At 44.0% G+C, this 24,288-nt stretch overlaps 1 protein-coding gene across 1 annotated transcript in view; it reads right to left on the bottom strand.

Moving 5' to 3' along the window:
* The window catches only part of JAZF1 (JAZF zinc finger 1), a 340,756-nt gene extending 330,840 nt beyond the window's left edge, over window positions 1-9,916 (bottom strand). The window contains exon 1 of the mRNA XM_059073529.2: window positions 9,559-9,916. Within this exon, the coding sequence (XP_058929512.1) occupies window positions 9,559-9,673 (115 nt within the window). The 5' untranslated portion in view covers window positions 9,674-9,916. The remainder of the gene's footprint in view (window positions 1-9,558) is intronic.
* Between the last annotated feature and the right edge of the window lie 14,372 nt (window positions 9,917-24,288).

Below are 24,288 nucleotides of genomic sequence, written 5' to 3'. Positions count from 1 at the left end.
TTTCAAATCTCCCTTTAAAAAAAAAAAAAAGTCTTCTTCAAATTTCCTTAATATAAACTACTCTAGACTAATTACACAACTAGTGTTTGTCTGTGTGCCATTAACATATACAAATAAACAAATAAATATGTAAATCCTCACGTATGCACACCTCCAGAGATGATTAGCTTCAAAAATGTTTTTCACTGCCCAAAGTTCCCTTTGTAACTTATTCTTTCCACAGCCCAAGACGTTTCTCGATTTTTATTTTCATTTCATTTTTGAAAACACTTCTTGAGGAAGACGCTAGGAGGATGGCAAGGCCCAGTCCTACACAAAGGGGCCAAGCTTCTCGGGGAGGCAAAGTACATAAGTGGCTACCATAAAGTACGGTGCACACAATTCTGGCAGAGACATGAGCCAACGCTACAGCACAAAGAAGGAAGGACCAGTTATAATGATGCTATTCACTGAGGGGAATATTTGTTTTTTAATCTTACCAAAACAAACAAGCATTCTAGTCATATTTCACCAGATAAGGTATTTAACTAATATGGTAGCATATTTAACTCCAAATTAGAAGGCAGTACTTCTAGGATGGAAATGTCTCATTCATAGCTTGCTGGGAGGGTGAATCAGATACTGTATGAAAATTGTTTAGAACTATATCTGGCACATAGTAATGACTCTCTAATTAGTACCAAGAAATGGACCCAAGTTTTACAGGGTCTGCAGCTTTAGACCCTGTTTATGAAAAAAACTGCAACATTATAAATACAAAATGCTTAGAAAAGTGATTATTTAGATTCTAAAAAATCACAGCAAAATACAAAGTTTTAAAGCTGACATTACCAAAACACCACAAAATCAAAATTCAGAAAAAGAAGCCAGTATGTGAATTAATTTATCACCTGAAACACTGCTGTAAATACTTCTTTGGGGTTGCACACTCTGATTACTTCTCATATGACAATGATTCATATTAATATCATTTTCTATATGGCACAAAGATAAATTGGTCTTTCCTCAAGCATGAGTGATCAAAATTTATTTTTAATTATTGATAATTCAGAAAAGTTACTTTTAGCCTCATAGCTCTTTATGATGCCATATAAATTTTTAGGATTGTTGTCAAATTTGTAAACACTTATTAATTTTCTTTCACATGTGTGCCACAAGAATTCAGGACATTCCAAGTTTTCTTGTGCATTGACTAACTTTAAATATTTTTTGTACTGATGACACTCAGTAATCAGTTTGTTGTGTTTTTTGTTGTCACTGATATGTGTTTACGTATGTGTGTATCTACACATTTACACACTCACGTCAAACAAGAAACTTAAACACAGAATTCCCATTAAAAACCATGGTGCATTTATAAATGTATATTTGCATTATTGAGTATATTCCTAACAGAAAGAACTTCCACGTCAAAGACACTTAGATGAGAACTGAATCTTCTACTTACAATTTTATACATCTAATAAGTAGAAGAATTTTCCAGACTAGCTTCTGGCTCCATACCATATTCAAACCATATTCCCACCAGCAGAAGTCATAGTCCAGATTCATGCTGCAATATTAACCCGTCCCTGCCCCTTTGTGTACAGACCCTAGGTGAGCTGGCACATTGGCACATCCCCAGGTGGATGACATTCCTAAGAAGTGACTCCTACCCTAGGATTGCTAGGAATAACTTAACTAGACACAGAGACCACTGTGAACTGAATAAATACATCCCACTCAACCCAAACTAAAAGTGTCCCCAATTCAACTGCCCCTTATCTATATCTCAGAAACACTCTCAACTCTGATGTCACTGAATCCAAGGAGGAATGTTATAGAAGGGAAGTCAGAGTGGAAAAGGATAATGTTACCTGACTGCTGTTAAAATCTTACACCCTACAAATTTTATAAGTTATGATGTCATCCATGAATTCATGGCTGTGTACACTGGTGAGCTCCTCTAGGGCCTTGGAAGGGGCTGGGTGAGCCCAAGCAACATATTCAGAAATGGTAAAACATATACTGTACAAGTGAGGGGCCCTGGGGCCTGCAATTCATTCGATTCACAATAAATCTGCTTCTGTGGTCCCCATTATTCTTCATCATTTATCTCAGTCTGTACATGCCTGGTCTCTCCAAATAAATTTCAGTCCCTTGGAAAGAGGAAGTACAGTCCTAAGTACTGTAGATAGAAAATACTCAAAAATGTTTGTGGTAGTCCTCACTATCCACAGTGATCTAGAGAGAGAGAGAAATGTATATATTATATACCCACCCACCTATAAATACACAGATGTATATATGTATACATATATCTGTGTGGTGTATACACACATACATGTATAAATACACACATATACATGTATCATTTATGTATGCATTACATGTGTATTTGTATTATACATGTATTTGTATTATATATTTTATATATAACATTTATCTATACATTATATATATATATTAATTCTATATCTGTATAATATCAAAGAAAGAGTGAGTCTTTTCAAATTAACAGCATGGTATCCAGATCTTGTCCCTTCAAGGAGGTCTATCTCAGAAGAAAGGCACTATTAGAGCCTGGCAGACAGAGAACAGGGCTTCCTTTAGGAGGCCAGTGGGTGAGCCAGGCCATTAGGAGACTATCAATGCTCTCTAGTGCTGGACAGAGAGTCTGTAGTTAGTGACCCAAAAGAGGCACTTTGACGTCTGACAAAGTGGAGAGTTATTGGGAAGACTTCATCCTTAAAGAGAATATCCATTAATCTGGTCTGTGCTTGCAGCTGGACTTTAAAAAAAAAATAGGTGAAAACTACTGCATGATCACAGTGCTTAGTACAAGGGGAAAATATAATTTTCTTTCAATTGATTTAGCATATTAAATGAAAGGCTTTTTTTTAAAGAAACATATAATAAGTTTCTGACATTTGCAGTTTCCGATTTTCAAATTCTAAATAAAAGAACATCTGCTATTCAACACTTCAGCCAGGTCAGTATGGAACAAATCTGTTACCTCGTCATGAAACAAAATGTATTATCTGCAATCCAGCAAGTATTGATATTTTTTTCAGTAGTACCCAGGCCATGTCTGCACTGTTAAGATCTGAGGGCAGGGGTAAGGATGGAGTGCGGAGGGAAACCTAAGGACATGCAGGGTATGATTCTTGTCCTAAAAGCAAAAGCTGGAAAAAAAAGGGAGGATTTTTAAGGGCTTTGATAGCATTGTGCCCTGTCTCTCAGACCTCCGTCTAAAACTCAAGGCCTTTGGCTTCCAGACAGTCTTAGGAAAGCCCCTCTCATCAAGTATCACCAGCCTGCTCCAGTCTGGAGGCTTCTTCCCTGTCATCAACAGAACAATCAGGTTTTCTGAAAACAGTTGTCAGTTTGCACTTCTAGAATTGTCAAGGTGGGAGATGTCACCAAAATAGTTGCATTCTAAAGGAAACTAGTTTCCAAAGAATACGAAGGCTTCTGTCAAGTTAGTCGGCCGAAGGCAGAGTTTTTCTGTCTGTGCGTTTCAGTCATACATCAGAAAACATGGACAGGAGAAAACAATCAAAAACTTGTGAAACTTATGAGACAGGATGTTCACTAGCAATGTTTTATAAAGGGTGATCTGACTGCTTTCAGGTGACAAGGGGGCAAATGGAAAAGCCACTTAAGATGGCGTTTTGGAGGAAGTTTTACATTTAGGGGTCCCCCACTGGGTGGTATGTGCACACACGTGTGTGCGCCCACTCATGCACACACATGCGCTTAAAATCTCCCCGGCTCTCTACCTGAGACCTTCTAGTGAACCATGGGAGGGAGTAACAGGGCATCTTGCCACCAAGCCACAGGGTACAGGCAAAGAGCAGGGCGGGCAGGGACAAGCCTTTAATTCATCCATTTATTCATTCAGTTATTCCTTCTCTCCACAGGAAATGCCCTCGTGGGAATGTGTCCACAGGCCCAAGGCACAGTGCCTCTTTCTAGTCTCGGGTTGTTTTCAACTAAAGGCAGGCCACAAGGAAAGGCCATGTTGGAAGCCGCTGGCCTTGACACCACTTCCTAGTCCACAGCGGCAAAGGCCTTTGCCAGCGTCTAAAGTACCTCTGGCCACACGGAAGAGAGAGTGGCCAGAGGCTGCAACCCCAACGCTGGACTGTGGGTGTCCCATTTCTGACTCGCAGTCTTTCCTGGGACAGGCCTGGTGATTTTATATAGTTGTAGGTGGACACCACCCACATTCTATTAACCTCTAATGTAGACCTTCATAGGATTCCAACATACTTAGCAAACACACAAAATGGCAAGAAACTGGATGACGTACATAACTTACTACCACTGAAGTAAGTGAGTACTTTACACATATTAGCTCAATTAACCCTCATCAGCCACCCCACGGGGTAAGTGCTGTTATGATCCTCATTATACAGAAGATGAAACTGAAGCTCAGTGTGGTTAAGTCATTTGTCCTTAGTCAAATGGCTGGCAAGTGGCAGAGATGCATATTCCAAACCAAGAAAATGGGTTTCACCATGGGGCCTCCGAGATGATCTTCACCTCAAAGGGTCAGAGTTACTTCCTGAAGGAGGAAGCAGACCGGTTGGGTGTGGAAGGGGAGCAGGGCCAGGGCTGTCTAGCTCTTCAGCCGTTTGGCAATTTGGCACAGGCCCAGCTCTGCATACCCGTCTGAAATTCAAATTCCAGCTCACACTTACCAGTCACGGAAACTTAGGCAAGTTAAGTAATCTTTCTGTGCCTCAGTTTGCTCACCTATAAAGTGGGGATAATAAGGGCCTACTACATATCATACACCCATCTATCTAGTATACAGTAGCACGGCTTTAAGATAATGCAAATTTTTACCAAACTGTCCCTGGAGCCAAATTCTACATTATTGATAGTAACTACCTTATTTTTCTTTCCGGAGACTTTGACATTCATTCATTCACTCATTTATTTTTTGTGGTACGCAGGCCTCTCACTGTTGTGGCCTCCCCTGCCGCGGAGCATAGGCTCCAGATGCGCAGGCTCAGCGGCCATGGCTCACGGGCCCAGCCGCTCCGCAGCATGTGGGATCTTCCTGGACCGGGGCATGAACCCATGTCCCCTGCATCGGCAGGAGGACTCTCAACCACTGTGCCACCAGTGAAGCCCTGACCTTTATTAATTAGATGGTTTACAAATCTATCCTACGAAATGAAGCAGCATGGATTTATTACCCGGATTTTAGAGATGAGGAGACTCACAACAAGAAACCTGCTGACATTCAGGGTCAAGACCCAACCAAGTCATAGTTACTGCAAGCCACCATTAGGCAACAATACTCCATCTCCTTATGGGGCCCCGACAGGAAAGTCTTAGTCAAGAAAAGCAAAACTGAGGCTCTCAACATCTGGGGAAAGTTGTAAATGACCTGTTCGTTTAGTACCATCACAAGAATAACTGAATCCAGTCAAATCTGTGTTTCAGTTTAAGAGATGCAAGTTGCATTCCTGTTCCCTCTGCCTGGACCTTAATGTTCCCTGTTTGTCCTCATGGCTAACTCCCTCACTTCTGTCAAGGTTTTGGCTCACTTATCAGCTTCTCAGTGAGGCCTATACTAACCAACCAATTGGAAATTCCAACACTTCATCTCCCAATCCACCTTAGCCTGCTCTAATCGTTCTCTTCCATACCACTAACCACCTTCCAACATACTATATAATTTACATCTTATGCTGACTATTTATTGTCTATCTCCCACCGCTAGAACATAACCTCCCCAAAGGTTGGGATCTTTGTTCACCAAAATATACCAAGTGTGTAGAACTGTGCTTGGTACAAAATAGGTGCTCGATATCTATTAATATATAAATAAAAATCAAAATGCTTTTGATTCTTACAAATGTACCAAATAATCAAATCTAGTAAGAATGATTAAACAGTTGTCTTTCTGAGACCAAAAGCCAAAAGACTTCACAGCACTGGGATGCACAGACTCATCTCATGAGTCTGTGACACGACCTTCAGTGCTAAATTTAGTGCTCTTGGTGTTTCTATGATTCCTAGTTACCAGTTCAACTTCACCTACCTAGGATGTGTATGTCGAGAGTGTTTCCACAAACTCAAGTATTTACTCACAATAAGAAGCAAACAAATCTTGATCAGCTTTTCCCATCTCCAGGAAACAGAGCCAGGCTATGAATGAATTGATAGTGAAGCTGATGGAGAAACACTTCACAGCTGCAGGGCTGTGGGATTTCTAGGCAATTTAAGTTGGGGGGGAGGGTTTTAGTTGGGGTACTCAGCTTGTGCATGGAGACAGGTGCTCCAGGACTAAACCAGCAATGAAATGCAAGGAAGAAAATGGGGCCTCAGGTGCAGCACTCCTCCAACAGAAAGGAAAAGAGCTAAAACAGAGGATGGTGCAAATCACATTTCCTTTGGCTCTACAGCCCCAAATCCTTTCTCCTAATGCGTATGGATAATTGGTTAACAACAAGAGCTGAGTGTACCCGTATAACAGCTACTCACAAATTAATGCACTTAATTAATCTGAACTAAACAATAGTTATAATGAAAACTATGGGCCTTGTACACTAAAGGCCTTGAAAAATCTGTCAAGCAAGAAATATGCCATATTCCCATCCGTAAACCTTCATTTCATTACTGCTTAAGGATTTTGACTAGTGGTTAAATGGTAATAACTCAGAAAGGTCAAGATGGACCTGTTACCTGAGCACATCTCTAATACTCCTATAATTGCTAAATAACAAAGTCCTTGAAAAAATTAAAGATAATATTACCATATATCTTAGTAGTCTTCACGCATCTTTTTAATGTGGCCACTTGATGACAAAGACTCAGAATTGGTAAATCAATCATTAAAAATAACAATCTCTCTCCAAAAATTTATAGACTGACCCACAAACAATAAATTCCACTTAATAATACATGCAGTATAGAACATTCACCAAATGCTTTATCTGGTATATTTTCACTCATGTCCCTTCATCGGAAGTGTATTTACATGACAGTGCCTACTAAGCAGGTTGTTTTTATTCTTCTTGAGGTCAATTCTTATTTCTTTCTGCATATGGGGCTGTCTTTGAAAATAAGGGGCCTCTCCTCAGTTAAGCTACAGAATAGTTTCACTTGGTCTCTTCAGCCAGGGAATTTTAGGTGTTTGTTCATCTTAACATTTACTTTCCATAAAGTTTTCTGGTGTCAAACTAATTCCAAAGTATAGTAATTGTTAGCCGCGCCTCCAAATTCACCTAAGTCATGGCTACTGTTATAAACTTAAATGTTCAATATTTTCACTAAGAGAAAAACACTAGCCCTTTCGGGGTGACCATCACTTAAAAGTTTTAGAAAATTTATGGACCACTTAACCCTCTTAAAAATGTTTGTACGATACTAAAGGCAATTTCTACAAACTTAAAGAACTTGTGATTCACCAATAGTTTTAAATTATCTAAGAGATTACAGACTTAAACCTTCAAGAAGGATAACTGTCTTTAACACATTTTAATAAATATAATTTATATTTTCTTTTAACCAGCTAGTCCAAGTAGGCAGGCTATGTGGGGAAATTATTACTCACATTAATTATAGTTTAACCTAAAATAACTGTGAGTGAATGGGATCTGCAATGACAGCCTTCCCTAGGTCAGGAAATGTTATTTATATATTTATTTTATTTATATTTATTAATTTTTATTTATTATTGAAAGTAAGAGAAACAACTCGAACTAACAAAATTTCCATTGGAGCTTTGTCTTACTGGGGTTTTAGTATTATTTTAAACTACCCATCATGAAAAATTTGATTTATCCTTTAAGCATCTTCAGTTATTACTATTCAATCATGATGATGAATCAGCAAATACGTTACTGCATTAAACTGCTTTTAAGCCTACCAAAACTTCCCTAGCTCTTCTGTCACACCTTTATCAGAGGAGATGGCAAAACTTATTACACAGATGTTTTAAAACTTTGTAAGTTTCAAAACCTGGACAATTACTCATCCAGATTATGTTTTGAAAGATGGTTTGTAGACATTTTCAATGAGTATTTCCCATTCTGGATGTCCCATCATATACCCATTCTAAACTAGCATTCAACGTTTATTAAGCACTCACTGTGTGCAAAGAGAAAGCATTATACTAAGAGAAGGAGCTTAAGGCTCGGCCTCATTTTATTCGTGCATAAATACACAGCAATCATGATTTATTCTCTCAACTTTGTAGAAACGTGAGCTGCATCCACATGGCAGAATCCATAGCATTCATTGGGAAATGACTTTCTGGGGGCAATTCACAGGTTCTCTGGATTAGGCAGCCCCGTTGGGGCATCACGCGGGCCCTTCACCTTCCAGCCCACACAGGACAACTCGTGGGCTCCGCCCGCACCTTCCGCAGGTGGCTGGATCGCCCGAACCACACGAACCCGACCCATCTCTCCTCGCAGGGACTCCGGATAGGAGCGTGGAAACGTGTGCAAGGGCTTCTGCTAATTAAAGGACTTGTTGAAAGGCCCCGGGGTCTTGGGCAGGAAGAGAAAGCAGCTGCCCCGCGGGGTGCCCCCTCCCCCGCGGCCACCAAGTCCCCGGCGCCCGGGGCGCTGCGCAGGCCGCCGCTGCGGATACCAGGCGCAGCCGGCGCACCTCGGGCCTAGCACCATTTGAAAGGCAAATCTTAGAGCCGGAGCGCATTTAAATGCCCTGCCCCGGGTCCTGGGGGACGGCTCTCCAGCGGACGCAGCCGCAGGGGCCTCCGGGGCGGCGCGGCCCTGGGCGCTGGGCGCGGCCCGCGGGCGCACCCGGGACCTCAGCCCGCAGCGCTCCGGCAACCGCGCCAGGCCAGGGCAGAAGCGGGCGCCCTCAGGCCAGCGAACCCTGACGCCTCCGGGGGAAAGAGCAAGCGCCGCGTCCTCCGGCCGCAGCTCCGGCCCCCTCCCGACGCACCACACCTAGCAACCAGCGCTGACAGGACGCAGTGGCGGCGGTGCCGGGAGGAGGAAGCGGAATGGCTGCCGCGGTGGAGCCACCCCCGCCCCCCCCGCTCCCACCTCCCAGCGGCTGCAGCCGCCGCCGAGCCCTGACAGCTCGAGCCCGGGCGGAAGCGGCGGGCAGCTTGCAGCGCCCGCCCCCACCCGCCCCCAGCCGCTCCGACCACCCGGGCCAACTAACTCCGCGCTCCTGCCCAGAGCCGGCCAGCCACCCCGCCGTCCCCGCCGCGCCCTTCGCCCCGCGCCGCATCTCCCCGCCGCTGGGTCCCTCCCCCCGCCGCCTCCTCCACCGCGCAGCCCCACTCCCACCACTTCGCCGCGGGCGCGAATCCCCCAGCCCGGGGGATCCCCCAGCCCGCCAGCAGCACCTCGGGGCGCCCGCCCCTCCTCCTCCCTCTCCCCCAGCCCCACCCTGCCCCCAGCCCCACCGCACCTCGCGCCTCCGCATCCCGCCACCCCCATGCCACGGGCTCCCACACACCCTCCCCGCCCCGCCGCCGCCTTCCTCCCTCCTGACCACCCCTGGCCATTCTGGGGTTCTCGCCTGGGCAGGAGTTTCCGCGCGCCGGGCACCCCCGCCCACCCCCGGGCCATTTACCGATGTGGTTGTCTTCGATGTGCTCGATGAGGTCGGCCAGGGTGGGGAAGTGGAGTCCGCAGCCCCCGAATCGGCAGGTATTAGAGAAGAAGGAGGCGGCGGCGATGCCTGTCATGGTGCTACATCGAGAGCCCCCCTGGTGTCGGCTCAGCCAGCGCCGGGCGGGCGGAGGGAGGGAGGGAGGCAGGGTGGGGTGAGGAGAGGAGGGGCTGGGGGAGGGGGAGAGAGGCGGGGTGAGGGGAGCGCAGAGGACCGGACGGAGGGAGAGGGGGCGAGAGCGATGGAAGGATTGCGAGGAGAGACCGGGAGGCAGAGGGGAGGCGGCGGCGGCGGCGGTGGCGTCGGGAGCGGCGGGGGGAGCGGCGGGGGGAGGGTGGGGGTGGGAGTGAGGCCGCCGCAGCTGGGAGGAGGGACCAGGGCGCGCGGCAACAGCTGTGCGGCCCCAACCTCCGCCCCTGGACCGAGGCCTCACCTGGGAGCGCCTGCCACCAACTTTATCTCACTCGGCCTGCCCTTCACAGTTGGTAATACATGCAATCTGTTTGCAGCCTCCTTGGTTATGTGTATTACATTCCTGGTGTACATACATCTATTAATTACGCATACCTCCCTGCAGTGAGAACTCAGGGAGTTTACCCAGGCCCCCCTGAGGGACATTTGTTTGCACCTGGCCACCTGTCTAGGTTTGATACTGACATTCACAGGGGACCCAGGAAAGGTAATTGTGTGCACCTTACTCTTTAAACCTTCTCTCTAAAAAAAAAAAAAAAAAAAAAAAAAAAGCCCATTTTCTCTGGAGGTTTGTACTAATTGATTTTAATGAAGTTTCCCTCTAGGCCAGAAGAAAATCTTAGCTTTATTTAAATTTCAAAAGAGTGCTTGATTGTCAAGTGCATTTGCCTGTGTTTTACATGTGTACCACGTTTGTAATACTCCCTGCCCCTTTCGGGAAAATGAAAACTAATTTCATTTCCCTAAATTATAATACCCCACTGCCCCATCTCAGATCTGGGGGTTAACCCATCTGTCTTCCTGGGAGCAAAAGTATCACAGCAGAAAGGACAGTGCATTGGTGAAGGCTAGAAGGAGTAGAAACAGGGTCAAGGGACATACTTTCTCTTCATTTAAAAGAGAGAGATCCTTCCAATCAATCTAGATTACACCATCCTGTGACCATTTAAACCATAATGTTGACCAGTTAAGCATTTAGGCTGAATCAGGTAGCTTCTCTGAAACCAACATTTTGCTAAGAATCAATTACCTCCTTGTCTCCAACCCCACCCCCAATTTCACTGATATTTTACCTTTAAAGCTTGTGTTCTCCAATAGCACTTTTACAGTTGCCTACATATTATCAGTAGTTTATGATCCAACAGTGCATTTTTTTATTATGCAAGTATACTGAATTTAGCATTTTTCTTTAGGACAAATTTCACTTACCTTCTGGTGCAGATACATAGAGAAATAGTATTCCCCTCTCCATAAATTATATTCATCCCTAGTGTTATTTCTAGTAGGATTCTTAATTCTTTTCATAGAGGAAAGGCACCACAAAAAGTTTTACAATCTGACAGTCACAGTAATTGGGGGTGATGACTGCCCTCACCCATGGCATTTCCTCTTTTTGAGCCATCTCTTCTGTCTGCCAGCTCACAAGGTAACAGCTTGTGCTGAGATGAGAGTTGGGTTGGGTGAGGCTGAGGTAGTGGTGTGGTTGAAGTTTAGTTTGGTGCCAAGAATGATTTCCTGGGCCCACTTGGGGGTGGAGACAGGGCCCCGGTGGGCCTGATAACGAGCCAGGGGCCCAGTTGGCGGGAGACTGGAGCCAGGGCCAGACAAGGGTCTAAAGAGCAGGAGTAAGAATTCTAGCTCTTGAATTAGAATTTTGGCAGCTGTGCAGTGCATTCAGCTGCCCAGTCTGGGAAGGCCTTCAGCTAAGAACGGGCAGAATACACACCACACCGAGTAACAGGACAGGGAAATGCAATGCAAAAGCTTCAGCAAAAATGACGCCAAAACAGCTTCCCCCTAGAGATGAGTGTTAGGGACCCCCCACCATGAGGCAGTGTCGTCGAGGAATCGAGGAAGCATGGAGAGCTTTGGAGGAGTAGCAACTTTGTCCTCTGGTGGAGAGACTGTCCGTGTGGAATGATTAACTCCAGAGAGAGTGCGAAGAGGAACAGAGGTAGTTCAGGCAAGAGAGCTCAGAGATGGAAAGTGCCAGAAATATGCAGATGAAAGATGAAGGAAGTAAAGGGACTGGGTTTCACTCATGTTTAAGTCTCCACTACCTGCTGAGTTTCAGTATTACTAAAATCAAACCTTCACAGGCCACATTTAATAAATAGAATTTTTAAAATGAAACAGGCCAAAATAACCTATAAAATGAATCAAAATTTTGATTTCTAAGATTAAAATTTTTATCTTGGGCAATTATTAATATTTCGAAAGGACTCAATTTATTTTGCATAAAATAACCCATTCTAATTCTTCATCTGTGAACTGAAGCTCTGCTTATATGACATACTGCTCATCCTATTTTTTAAAAATCTGCACACTCTAGGCATTTCTGGCCTTTGTATTAGATACATAATCATGGTCTTTTAGATCTAGAAGATACTCTGGCCAGCAGACCCACGGGCTTTATAGATATGGTACACTGAGGCCAGAGGCATGGAGTGAGTTCTTTCGAGGTATACACAGCCAAGCTTCCTCTCTGTACTCTTAGTGTATTCAGTAAGGCATCAACAGACATTAGAAGGACAAAGACACAGTAACCACCAGCAAACTTTAAAAAATTGCTTTACACTGGCATGCTTACCATTATGTACTTGCATTTATAAAAATGTGTGTTTCTGGGGCTTCCCTGGTGGCGCAGTGGTTGAGAGTCCGCCTGCCGATGCAGGGGACGCGGGTTCGTGCCCCGGTCTGGGAAGATCCCACGTGCCGCGGAGCGGCTGGGCCCGCGAGCCGTGGCCGCTGAGCCTGCGCGTCCGGAGCCTGTGCCCCGCAACGGGGGAGGCCACAACAGTGAGAGGCCCGCGTACCGCAAAAAAAAAAAAAAGTTTGTTTCAAGGGTGTCCCTTCATATAAAGTCAGCGTGAAGCTATAAAAATCTATAGAACAAACACTTCAACTTATTATGTCCCAGAGAAAGTGATGGCTGATATATCTCTACACTTTAAAAAAAAATCTGTCCCCCTGATTTTGGTAGTAAAAACATTTCAAATGAAAGGGACAGTGAGAGAATTGAGGAGTCAGAAGGAGATGATGGTGGTTGTGGACTAGAAGTGCTCTCTGGGTTTAAGACCCCTTTCTTGGGAACCATTTGCCTCCCCCGAGATCACTGTCCTCCCAATGTGTAGGCCCACACAAAATGCAGGCCTACAGTGACCCCAGAGCTTGGTGCTTACCATTACAAATGCTTTGGGATCTAGTAGCAATCTCCAAAATCCAGCATGGCTATTGCCCACAAAATGGGGCAGCTGCCAGGAAAGTGTGAATCCATTGGTCTAAGGGAGCCAACTGAAGCCACCAAAGGACTCTGCTTCTTGTCTGGCCTCCACTCCACATACAGGATTCGGTTAATTTAGGTATACACTGATCATCAAAAGTGGGCACTTCCTGGGTCCTGTATGGACATCTGTCAGCACTACAAGAGGATGTCTATAAACACTGGATTCTGTTAACTCTCCATACTGCCTTCAACTCTTCATCAGGTTTTCTGGATCATTCTTCCAGGTCCCTCTTAAGGTACTTTTCAGGTTTACTGGATGTAAACAGGCCCAAGGGCTTGAGGCACTCCTTTTACTGCCACCACTACGTAGACTGAGTAGATCGTGGACACAGGTAGGTCTTCTTCAACTCATGCCAGTCTGGCCACTTATACGAATATATGACACTCCCCAGCTCTTGAAGACTCAGGCTGCCAGTTATGCCAACAGCATCCTTTGCTTCAACAGGATGTTTTCTTGAGGTTCCCACCTTCTTCCAAGGAGGACAGTGTCTATTCCAGATTTTTGTTTAATATGTATGCAACCAAGTCTTCAAGATCTTTGTACTGCTTTTATTCCAACTCAGAAATGAATCAGCTTTATTTGCTCTTTGGTGATTAATTCTCATTTTGGCCCCCAGTCTCATTCTGCCTAGAATTAAGCATTGGCCTTAGAATGAGTAACAGGGGTTCTCTAGTTGGATGACACCAGTGACAAGTCCTCATGGGTGTTACCCTAAGGGGTGTTACCTTAAGTCCTCTACCCTCATGCTTCTGCCTTACTGACTATATACCTAGTTATGGCATTACATTTCTAGTTTTTTGTAAGATTTCTCCAGAATAAAGTAGTAAAATAACCAGCCATTGACTGCTGTTCTAACTGAGTTCCTGGGTTTACTCCCCTGCTGCAGTCTGCCACATGCACCCAAATAATAGCTCCAAACCCAACTCGGATGGAATTTGGCCAGCCCAGTCTGAGGTTTAAATAAGGTCATGAGAGCGGCCACCCAATCACTATTCCATTCATTTCCTGACATCTTGATTGAACATCTATGCCAGGTTCCTGTTGTACAACTCCTGAAGGTATATTTATAGAGGAACTGCCTGGACAGTGACCTCAGGATCTGTAAACTCTGAAGCCTGATCCACTGTGCAACACATGAGGGATACAATTTGAATATTACCAGTACAGTCTCTCCTCATGAGGGAATGCCAAATGCTTTGCAAGTCCTCCTGAATCAGTTCCTAGAGCCTGCCTGGGGTGGCTCAGTGGACTCCACATTACTGTCCTCTTGGCTGCTCTGGTGTCTGCCATTTCCCTCCTTTCCAACTCTGGCTCGCTCAGGTGATAAATCTTGTTGCTCTTGACTGTATTGGAGCCACTAAAGCACTAATGCTTACACAAGACTGCACAGCCTTTTTGCCCAGAGATGTGTCTTTAGGCACTGGTAATGCTCACCCAGCAATGCCCAGTGTTGAAGATTCTCTATCCCTTCAAAGGCTTCTAGCACCTTTTCTGTCCTAGCCTTTTGAGGTTTCATCAGCTCCCACAAACACAATCCTTTCCCTCTAGGACTCAGACAAGCATCAATGGAAACTGGATGAGAGGATCAAGTTGGGAATACTGCTCCATGATCTCCCCTCCCCTGCTAGAATCCCTCAGCGCCAACCTGCACCATCAGAATAAGCTTTCTGTTCAATGACCTTCAATTATTGGATTGCTGCAGAAACCTCCCAGCCTTACTTCCTGCAGTTTCCTCACCTATACTGACAGTTCAAGATGGATCAAATTATTTTAGTTTTCAAGATGCATTCACTGTACCTGCACAGGCCACCTTGCCTTTGCATGTGTTGGATAGCCTGCCTGAAATATCCTTTCCTCTTCCCCTCTCCCCCCACACCAAACACACTTCAGCAGCTCATCCTGTCACCTCCTCCAGAAAGCCTTCCCTGCATCCTGTCTCCTCTTCCTTCACTGCTGAGCTACATGCTTATCATCTGTGCTCCAGCCAAGCTCCCCCTCTGCATTAATTTTGACTGTTGGCTTACTGGTCTTCCTTCTCCTTTAGACCAGTAGTTCCCAAACCTTTTAAATCAAGAACCCCATCAATAAAAAAATTTTAACCTTGATCACATGAACACATTCATGTTTTTATTTACAAATTATATATAGACACTACTACTCAAATATAGTATGTATGTTATAAAGTAAGACAGATGCTTTTAGAAGATGACCTTTTAAAAAGCAGAAATGGAAGGTCTAATATCTTCATCCCACACCCCAGAGTATTGTTTGGCCCCCATCCTGGGGTAAACGCATTCCACCTTGGAGATGATCCTAGTCTCCGTGAAAAAGGAGGCTATCTCTCACTGTGCCTGCACATAGGGCTCAGTAAAAGTTGTATGGGGGAGTATAGCTCAGTACTGTGATAAAGCAGGGCACTAAGATTTCAGTTTTCAACGCTGAAGTAATTTCTAACAATTTGTTACTGTTCTCTTATGTAGCATCAATGAAAGATAGTCTCCAGTCATCTCTCAGCTTGGAGAGATTACAGCAGTTATACCTTCCCATGATCATGGCTCAACCTCTGGCGAGACCTCTTTTCAGGTCTACCACGGTGTCACTGCCCTGTGCCCGTAACAGGCTTGTCTCATTGGTTTTGATAGCACTGGTTTCCTAGGCTCTGCTAATGCAGACAAAGCTGTTCAGTTGGACAGAGATAAGCTGGGAAGCATTGAGCCATGACATGAGATCTGACACTGGCTCTCCTTTTATTTCACTGAGTAGGACCCCTTTCCCTTTCACAGATGTTCAAGTTCATTACGATGATTATTTTACATAACAATTACCACCATTCACTGAGTGCCTACTGTTGGGTCGGGCACTGTTAGACTAGATGTCTTAACACAGATCTGTTTTTAAACGCTATGAGAGAGTTAAATACATTATGCCCAGATTATGGATGAGAAAAAACAAGACCCAGGGAAATGAGGTAACTTACTAAGGTCCATAAAGCTAGTAAGTGCTGGAACTAGGATTTGAACTCAGGTCTGTCTGACTCCAGAGTCCTGGCTGTTAACATAATATTCCTCCTTGAATTTGGGTGTTCTAGAACATTTTCCTTCTCTCCCCTTGAATCTAGGGGAGAAGTTGGGCTCTTTGCCACAGGCAGGGTCAGGCTCACGTATATCACAAACACTAAGATTGAGGGGAAAAGTGTCTTACTTTACCAAATGCACTTAGGATTGGGTCCTGAGGGTCAGGATGGGGTATTGATGATGGAGAGGGCTTGGGGCCTCCAACAGGTATTGAGAATCTTGGCTTGTCTTTTCCCTTTCCTTGTCCTTTGGAAGGTCCTTTCATTGCTGTTGCCAAGCTCATTTACTGGTCTTAAATACCTGATTTTAAAATTGAACTTTATAGAGAAGTGAGACTTTGAAGAGATACCCTTGTTTTGTTCTTCAGCCAGTTCCTGACTTACCCATTCATTGTGTACCTTCATACTCTTGATTTTGGGGCAGGGAACATAGGCATCACCTATCATGTGGAAAGGTGACCCTTTTTGCTTTTGTCATGCTCTTTGTCTTTGTCTCCAGTCTGTAATGACTCTAATTATGTTGCTTTTCAGCCAGTTGTTTGGCGTAATCATATCTTCTGTTATAGTCTTAGTTCCTGGAGCCATAGAACAGACAGCCAGCTGAATGCCATCTCAGAGGCTCTGCAACTCAATCCCTTTTCTTCCAGAGCCAGACGTATGTGCCTTTCACAAAACCAACCCAGATTCCAGTAACTTCTCCAGGAAGGACTTTCATCTTGATTTTATGACTAAATTTACCTTTCTATAATTTTCATCTCATTATGCTTTTTCCCAACATAAATGATTCTCTCTTCTCTTTAGTGCCTCATATATTGAATGACTTTTGTAATCTCAGAGTTCTCAAATTCACATGCCCTAAGGGTCAGGAAGGTGAAGCGATCAGAGAAGAGGGTGGTGTGGAGTGCACATGTGTGTATTGTGTGAATGGTGGGGACCAGTGCTGAACTGGAGAGCACTCCTCTCTTAAAACAGTGGAAGGCAAACAAGTTCCATCTGCGGGCCACATTTGGCCCATAAGTCCAAGAGTTTACAACTTCTGTTTTTCCTTCCAAGCTACAGTGTAAAATTAGATACTTTTATTGTGATAACAGCCCAAGAGTATCTGGATTAATTCTAAGTTTCTCATCACCATGAAGTTAGATGCAATCTAATTCTTGGTGCAAATAATTCAAAAAGGACCCTTTGAGCCTTAAACAGATCTCCAAGATGATGGAAGAGCTGCCCGGTAATGGTCATAGCAGAGGAAAGAAATAGTTGGTAAGGGCTTCTTCCAGACTCTAACACTTCTTGGTTCTCAAATTCTTTCCATATTTCTGAATGCAGATCAGAGTCTTAAGAAAATTAATTTTCTGCTGGAGAGGGTGTGGATAAAAGGGAACCCACTACACTGTTGGTGGGAATGTAAATTGGTGCAGCCACTATGGAAAGCAGTATGGAGGTTCCTTAAAAAACGAAAAATAGAACTACCATACGACCCAGCAATCCCAATCCCACTCCTGGGCATCTATCTGGAGAAAACTCTAATTCAAAAAGATAAATGCACCTCAATGTTCATTGCAGCACTATTTACAATAGCCAAGACATGGAAGCAACCTAAATGTCCATCGACAGATGAATGGATAAAGAAGATGTGGTATATATTTACACTGCAATATTACTCAGCCATAAAAAAGAATTAAATAATCCTATTTGTAGGAACATGGATGGACCCAGAGATTAGCATACTAAGTGAAGTAAGTCAGAGAAAAACAAATATCATGATATCACTTATATGTGGAATCTAAAATATAACATAAATGAACTTATTTACAAACCAGAAACAGACTCCCAGACATAGGTAACAAACTTGTGGTTACCAAAGGCAAAAGGCAGGGAGAGGGATAAATTAGGAGTTTGGGATTAGCAGATACAAACTACTATACATAAAATAGATAAACAACAAGGTCCTACTGTATAGCACAGGGAACTATATTCAATATCTTATAACCAACTGTAATGGAAAAGAATCTGAAAAAAATTATATATAGATATAGATATATATAGATATAGATATAGATATCTGAATCACTTTGCTGTACACCAGAAACTAACACAACATTGTAAATCAACTACACTTCAATTTAAAAAAATTAATTTTCAACAACTGAATATGTGAATACTCCAAATTTATCTAAAATGAATGCTGTATATAATGTTTTATACTGCTTGACCGGTGTCCAGGTATACTTTAAAATAGTTAATTAAACCCTTCAGTTAGTAGGTTTGGCCTTCCTAGTCTTTGAGTTCTCCCACCCCTGGGTCTATAGTTCAAGATCACATTGCTTTGAAGGCATTAGTTCTCTTAAAAAAATGTATAAAGTAATCTAAACATTTTAGATTACGGTTAATCTTTGGTGTCAGAGCCAACTCATGACTCTAATTTTTCTCTTTTCTCCTTCTTCCTCCATCCCCTTTCTCACCCCCCCTTCCCAATCCTATAAATCTCTCACATTCCCCACCTTGTCCCCTCACTCCCCCACCCCAGGATTCCTTTTCAAGATTGATTCTTGAATAGGGCCTAGGCATGAAAAGTAGTTGGTACTGTATTTGAGAAAGCTGCACCAAAGAAGAGAATTTAAGAAACACAAGGAAAAGGTAATTGGGAAAGAAAACCAAAAAAGGGCAAAAGCAAAGATTGAGAAGATCTCTTCTGTCTTCTCTCTCATATACACCAAAGTCCTGCAGCAGAGGACTCCTCCTTTCAGACAACTTCTACTCAGCCTCACACAGTCAAATGTACATCTTTCTTATCTTTCTTACTCTGTACCCTGGTCTAAAAGACTAATCAGAAGAACATTCCCCCAAAAAGTTTAACATCAAAAAGACCTAGATTCCATTGCCAGCTCCATCACTTACAAGCCATTGACCATGGCTAAGTCAGTCATTCAATCTCTCTGAGATTTCCTTATCTACAAGCTGGATATAACAGTACAGATCCTACCCAGCTCCCAGGGATGAAATGAGGTGTTGCATGTGAAAACACACTAGAAACTGTAAAATGCTAATCAAAGATGAAGCCTTATTATTATTATCTTGCATCCAGTGCTGTAGATGCTATGGCATGTGGGCATCTCTTCTCACCAAATGTCCTTGGAATTTTTGGATAAGGAGGTGGGTGTTACAGTCTGGTACAGCAGAGAGGCAGAACTTTATGTTTTAGAAGGGCAGTTGACACTAAAAAGGGCCAACCTTTTTAGTTATGTAAACATAGTAAGAGCAAGCACCCATTATTCTGGGAGAAGGTGCAGCAGGAGTCATTTTTTTTGCTTGTTTTGTTTGCTTAACTAAGGCTTGGGGCTTCAACTCTGCAGGCAGGTGGGGTCTTGCTACCAAATGACTGGTTCAGGAGATGGACCCAGAAGATCACAAGAGTTGTGCTCAGAGCTTTTATTTGGTGATTATCTGGATAAAGGCCTGCTCTCTCCTCATTGGAACAAAGAGGCATGTTACCCATTTGATGCTAGCAGACATCTTATGACCATGAGGGACTTCTACCTGAAGATAAAACCAACCTGGCAGAACACAGAGTTAAGAGATTTCAGAGAAACTGAACGGGAGCTCTGAGACAACTGTGCCTGAAGCCCATATTGGTCTTTGCGGTTATATGAGACAATGACTCACCTTTATTGTCTAAGCCAGTTTGTGTTGGGCTTTATAGTACTAGATACTGATGGAGAAGTCATCCTAAATGGTACAAAGTTGGAAGGTTTCTGGAGAAAGGGTGGGAATGTCACATAGGGTTCAAGGAGCTTACTGAGAGGAAGCTACTCTAGTTTCCTAATCTTGCCTGCATATGTTCCCTGTCATGAATATGCCTCTGATGTGCTGAGCCGGGCTGCCTAAAATCAGCTGATGGTTGGGAAACTGCTGGAGGGGATGTCAACAACAAGGCCTGCGTTCTCATAGGGGAAAGAAGGCTGGGGTGGGTCCTAACAAGGGGAGATGGAAAAAGCTGTGTCAGTAGGTTGATAGTTGGGAATATGATCCATGAATATGCCTATGCTCAGTTTTAGTAGATGCTGCCAAACCATTTTCCAAAGTGTATTTACCAACTTACATACTCACCATCAATGAGAGTTCCCAGAGCCTTTTACTTTGACTTTGCCCACAGGCTAATAAATGAGGTGTTCTGGTTTTACCAGAGCACAGCAGTTGACAAACAGCAAATTAAAAGGTTGCTGCTAGAATAAGACACACCAAAAACAAAAAAGTATACACCTCCACACAAAGGCATAGAATTCAAGTAGCATAGTAACTTGGAGTGATGATTTAGAGGTAAATACATTTTAATTATCTGCAGTTATAAAAAACTGCAAGTATAACACAAGTGCCTGATTACCTGCTGGTTCTAAACTGTTCTCCATGAACCAGGGATATGTCAGCACACTGTCAAAATTTCCCTTCCTTATACTTAGCGGTGGAGTTGGGGAGGGAGTATGTGGTGTGTGTGTGGGGGGGGGGGGGGGGGGGGGCAGACGGTGAACAGGTGGTAAATGGTAAGAAACATTGTTTCCTACACAAGAAGCAGACAGTCAAAAATGTTCCATTACATTAAGTTATTCAATATATGTTGAAACAGGCAGTAAGATATCATATGATCTCCAGTAATACTTTGAATTTTTTTTAAATTGCTGCTTAAAAGAGTGTTGCAGTCATCTAAAGAATTCATTACCTTCAGCTTAGTTAACCCGTGGCAATGGCTTATTAAGCATGAAGGATTTACTTGAAAATGGTGGAGAAGATTGACATAAATTTAACTGACGTATATTCTCATTTAAATATGTATTTACTAAAAAGAAGCAAACGTTCAAACCAACAAAACTGTAGGCTCATCAGTAGCACCTGATTTATGCCTATGTTACCTTTCATGCATTCCATTGTCGGAGTCAGGGGTGGCAACCCCATGAATTGATTTCCTTGTTCCCTACTGCAATGTCCTACTGTGTCGACTTGTCATACATGCTAGATTAATGGTTTTATTATCAGCCAGTACTATCTGCCAGTACTATCTGCCATTGGGTGCTAATGAACAGACCTCAGGAAATTCTGGCTTCTTCCATGGTCTCGTTCTTACCACCTTATTTTTGGTCATTTTCAGCAGCTCCCATTTTCATTCATTCATAGACATCTCATGATAGAGACTTCCAGGTGCCTAACCAATATCCATCCTCTCCTTGCTCCTTAGTAACAGATTTTGTCAAGGGAAGCAATGTGTTCAGATTAAACCCAACATTCCCCAGCCTCCCTTACAGATAGGGGTACACATACGACCAAGCTCTGGCCACTGAGATGTAAGTGAAAGTTGTTGGATGGGGATTCTGGGAAGGCTTCTTAAAAACCATACGGAATCGGGCTTCCCTGGTGGCGCAGTGGTTGAGAATCCGCCTGCCGATGCAGGAGACGCGGGTTTGTGCCCTGGTCCGGGAAGATCCCACATGCCGCGGAGCAACTAAGCCCGTGAGCCATGGCCGCTGAGCCTGCGCGTCCGGAGCCTGTGCTCCGCAACGGGAGAGGCCACAACAGTGAGAGGCCCGCATACCGCAAAAAAAAAAAAAAAAAAAAAAAAAAAAAAACCATACGGAATCAACTGCTAAGCACCGTTTTCACTTGGCACTTCTTCCTTTCCACTTCCAAGAAGAACATGATGTGACAGCTGGCGTTCTAGCGGCTCTCTCATGAACGTAAGGATAAGGGCTACACTCTAGGATAATGTCCTACAAGTGCCACAGTAGCCCTTGGTGCCTACTTCTGGAATACTCATTTTGTGAGAAAAATGAATTCTTGTCTTATTTAAACCACTGCTTCTCAGGATTCTATTGCTCACAGTGAAATGCAACTCTGGTATTCCAAATATTCAGTGTAACTCTCCATTTGATTTGTTCAACATTTTACAATTGTCTTTGAACAGAAGCCATACAACAGAGATGTATACAACTCACTCAGGCTTCTGGCCTGGATCATGAAAAATTAAGCTTTAAAGGCTCCGCCATGCTGAATTATCCACTGTGAAACCAGGGACTAGGTGGCAGGGCAAGTCCTCCTATTCCAGGGCAGTATTGGGAAGTCCGCAGGGCAGAATCAAAGGCTGAGGTCAGAGAGGTATCACAACAGAGCTCTCAAGCCTGTTGTCGTGGCAGCAAAGAGAGATCCATGGCAATATGTTGGAACAGACATGAGACTTCCTCCTGTTTTTACACTGGATCTTGTAGGCCTCCCTGTTTAATCAGGCCCCTTAAATCTAAATGTCAAGATCTTCTGGAAGGTATAAAATAATTGTGTAATCAGCCCATGAACGCCTTCTCACTGCATCTGTCTTCCTTCACCTGGCCTTGGACTAGGGGTGTTTCTCCAGCCCTCGCCACAACACCACCGCTAGTGGAGATATCCCTGCAGTCAGCAATGAATCTGACCACTGGGGCCAGCATCAGTTCTAGTCAATCTCTAACCCTCACTCCATTGTCCTCCTTTTTAAATTCGTTTCCCCAACAAAAAAAGGTCAGCTGCATACTGAAACATTTTCATAAAGTACAGCTTCCTAAAAGCAATTTATAGATGCACAAAACTAAAGCAAACAAGATTAAGGCAGCATAAGAAGAAGAAAGAGAAGAAGAAAGAAATGTGTTCAGACCTAAGCCTATAGAAACAGAGATCAGATTTGTGGTACCAGAGGTTGGATATAGGGGTGGGGGAATTGTGGGAAGGTTTTCAAAAGGTATGAACTTCCAGCTTTAAGATAAATAAGTTCTGGGACAACTATAGTGCACAGTACTGTTTTTTGGAAGTTTCTAAGAGAATAGATTTTAAAAGTTCTCATCACAAGGGAAAAGAAAAAATCTTTGGAACTCTGCCAGGTGATGGATGTTAACTCAACTTATTGTGGTGATCATTTCATAATACATACATGTATCGAATCATTATGTTGTACACCTTAAACTTACATTATATGCCAGTTATTTCGCAATAAAACTGGGAAAACAAAACAAGCAAAAGCAAGCCTGACCTACCAGCTTGGCAAATAAATGAGCCCATTTCCAAAACAAGAACATTTCCTACATTCTGCCAGGTATGAAATTAATTACCTGAGCCATCTTCCTTAATACTACCATCATTTTAGTAATGGTGCAGCTTTTAACTTTTCACTCTCCTGTGGTTTCTGAAGCTGAGCTGGAGATAGCTCCGCAAACTACGTTTAACTCAAAGACCACCTTAGTGTGCGTGAACTTCAAAGAGAGCTATAGCAGCTGTTTCCTTGGACCGCCAAGCTAGGCAAAGTGCTGATGAGGAACGGAGCTCACACTCTTGAGTCCCAGCTCCCCCAGTTTCCTCCTCCTGACCCCACGGAGACAGGGAATCACCGAGCCCTATAACAGCTTTCATGCCCGCCAGTGTCAACGTCTGCTCCTGGCAGCCTCCCCTGGAGAGTCCTCTGGCTTTTGTAGGGTCTGTGCCACCACGGTGTCACTCTGCTCTGGCCCCTGCCCTGGAGCCACACCAGGCCCACCGAGGCTCCCTTCACCCTGGGAACAGTGATGAGGAGTCCCAGCAGTACGGGGCACCTCAGGCTGCCTCTGGACCCGTCCCCTCTCCAGACGTGCTTAGGTGCTCCCTCTTCTCTGGCTCCCACCAGTCCCCACAGCCATACAGGAGCTGTCACTGGGGCGGGTGGCCTAGTGACATGTGTCTGGATCCCCTTGTGGTGGGGGCACCTGAGCCCCAGACATCAGGTCACAAAAGCACAGCTACTTAACATCTGAGTCACCTGGTCCTCCTAAACTTCAGTTTATCTGCTAAGATGGGAATCATGGTGCCTCTACATCGCAGCCATTATCTCACCACAAGCACAACTACCATTTTTCCCCATTTACTACAAGAGGTGTATGACCTGCGATGCCAAGTTGGGGAAGGGGTGGTCAGTGTTAGAAGGGAGACTTACTTAAATCCTGCCTCTGCTACTGAATCCCTGGGTAACCATGGCAAGATGCTTGAGTGCTTTGCACCTCAGTTTATCCCTCTGTAAAATGGGGACAAACGAGCCTGCCATTCAGAGCTGTTAATTGTGTACTATGTACTTTAACACAGTGAGTGCTGCAGAGTTTGCCA

The sequence above is a fragment of the Kogia breviceps genome, chromosome 9 (genome assembly GCF_026419965.1).
Source record: "Kogia breviceps isolate mKogBre1 chromosome 9, mKogBre1 haplotype 1, whole genome shotgun sequence".
NCBI classification, from domain to species: Eukaryota; Metazoa; Chordata; class Mammalia; order Artiodactyla; family Physeteridae; genus Kogia; species Kogia breviceps.
The sequence above is the reverse complement of the archived record's forward strand: the minus strand, read 5'-3'. Positions and strand labels throughout refer to the sequence as shown.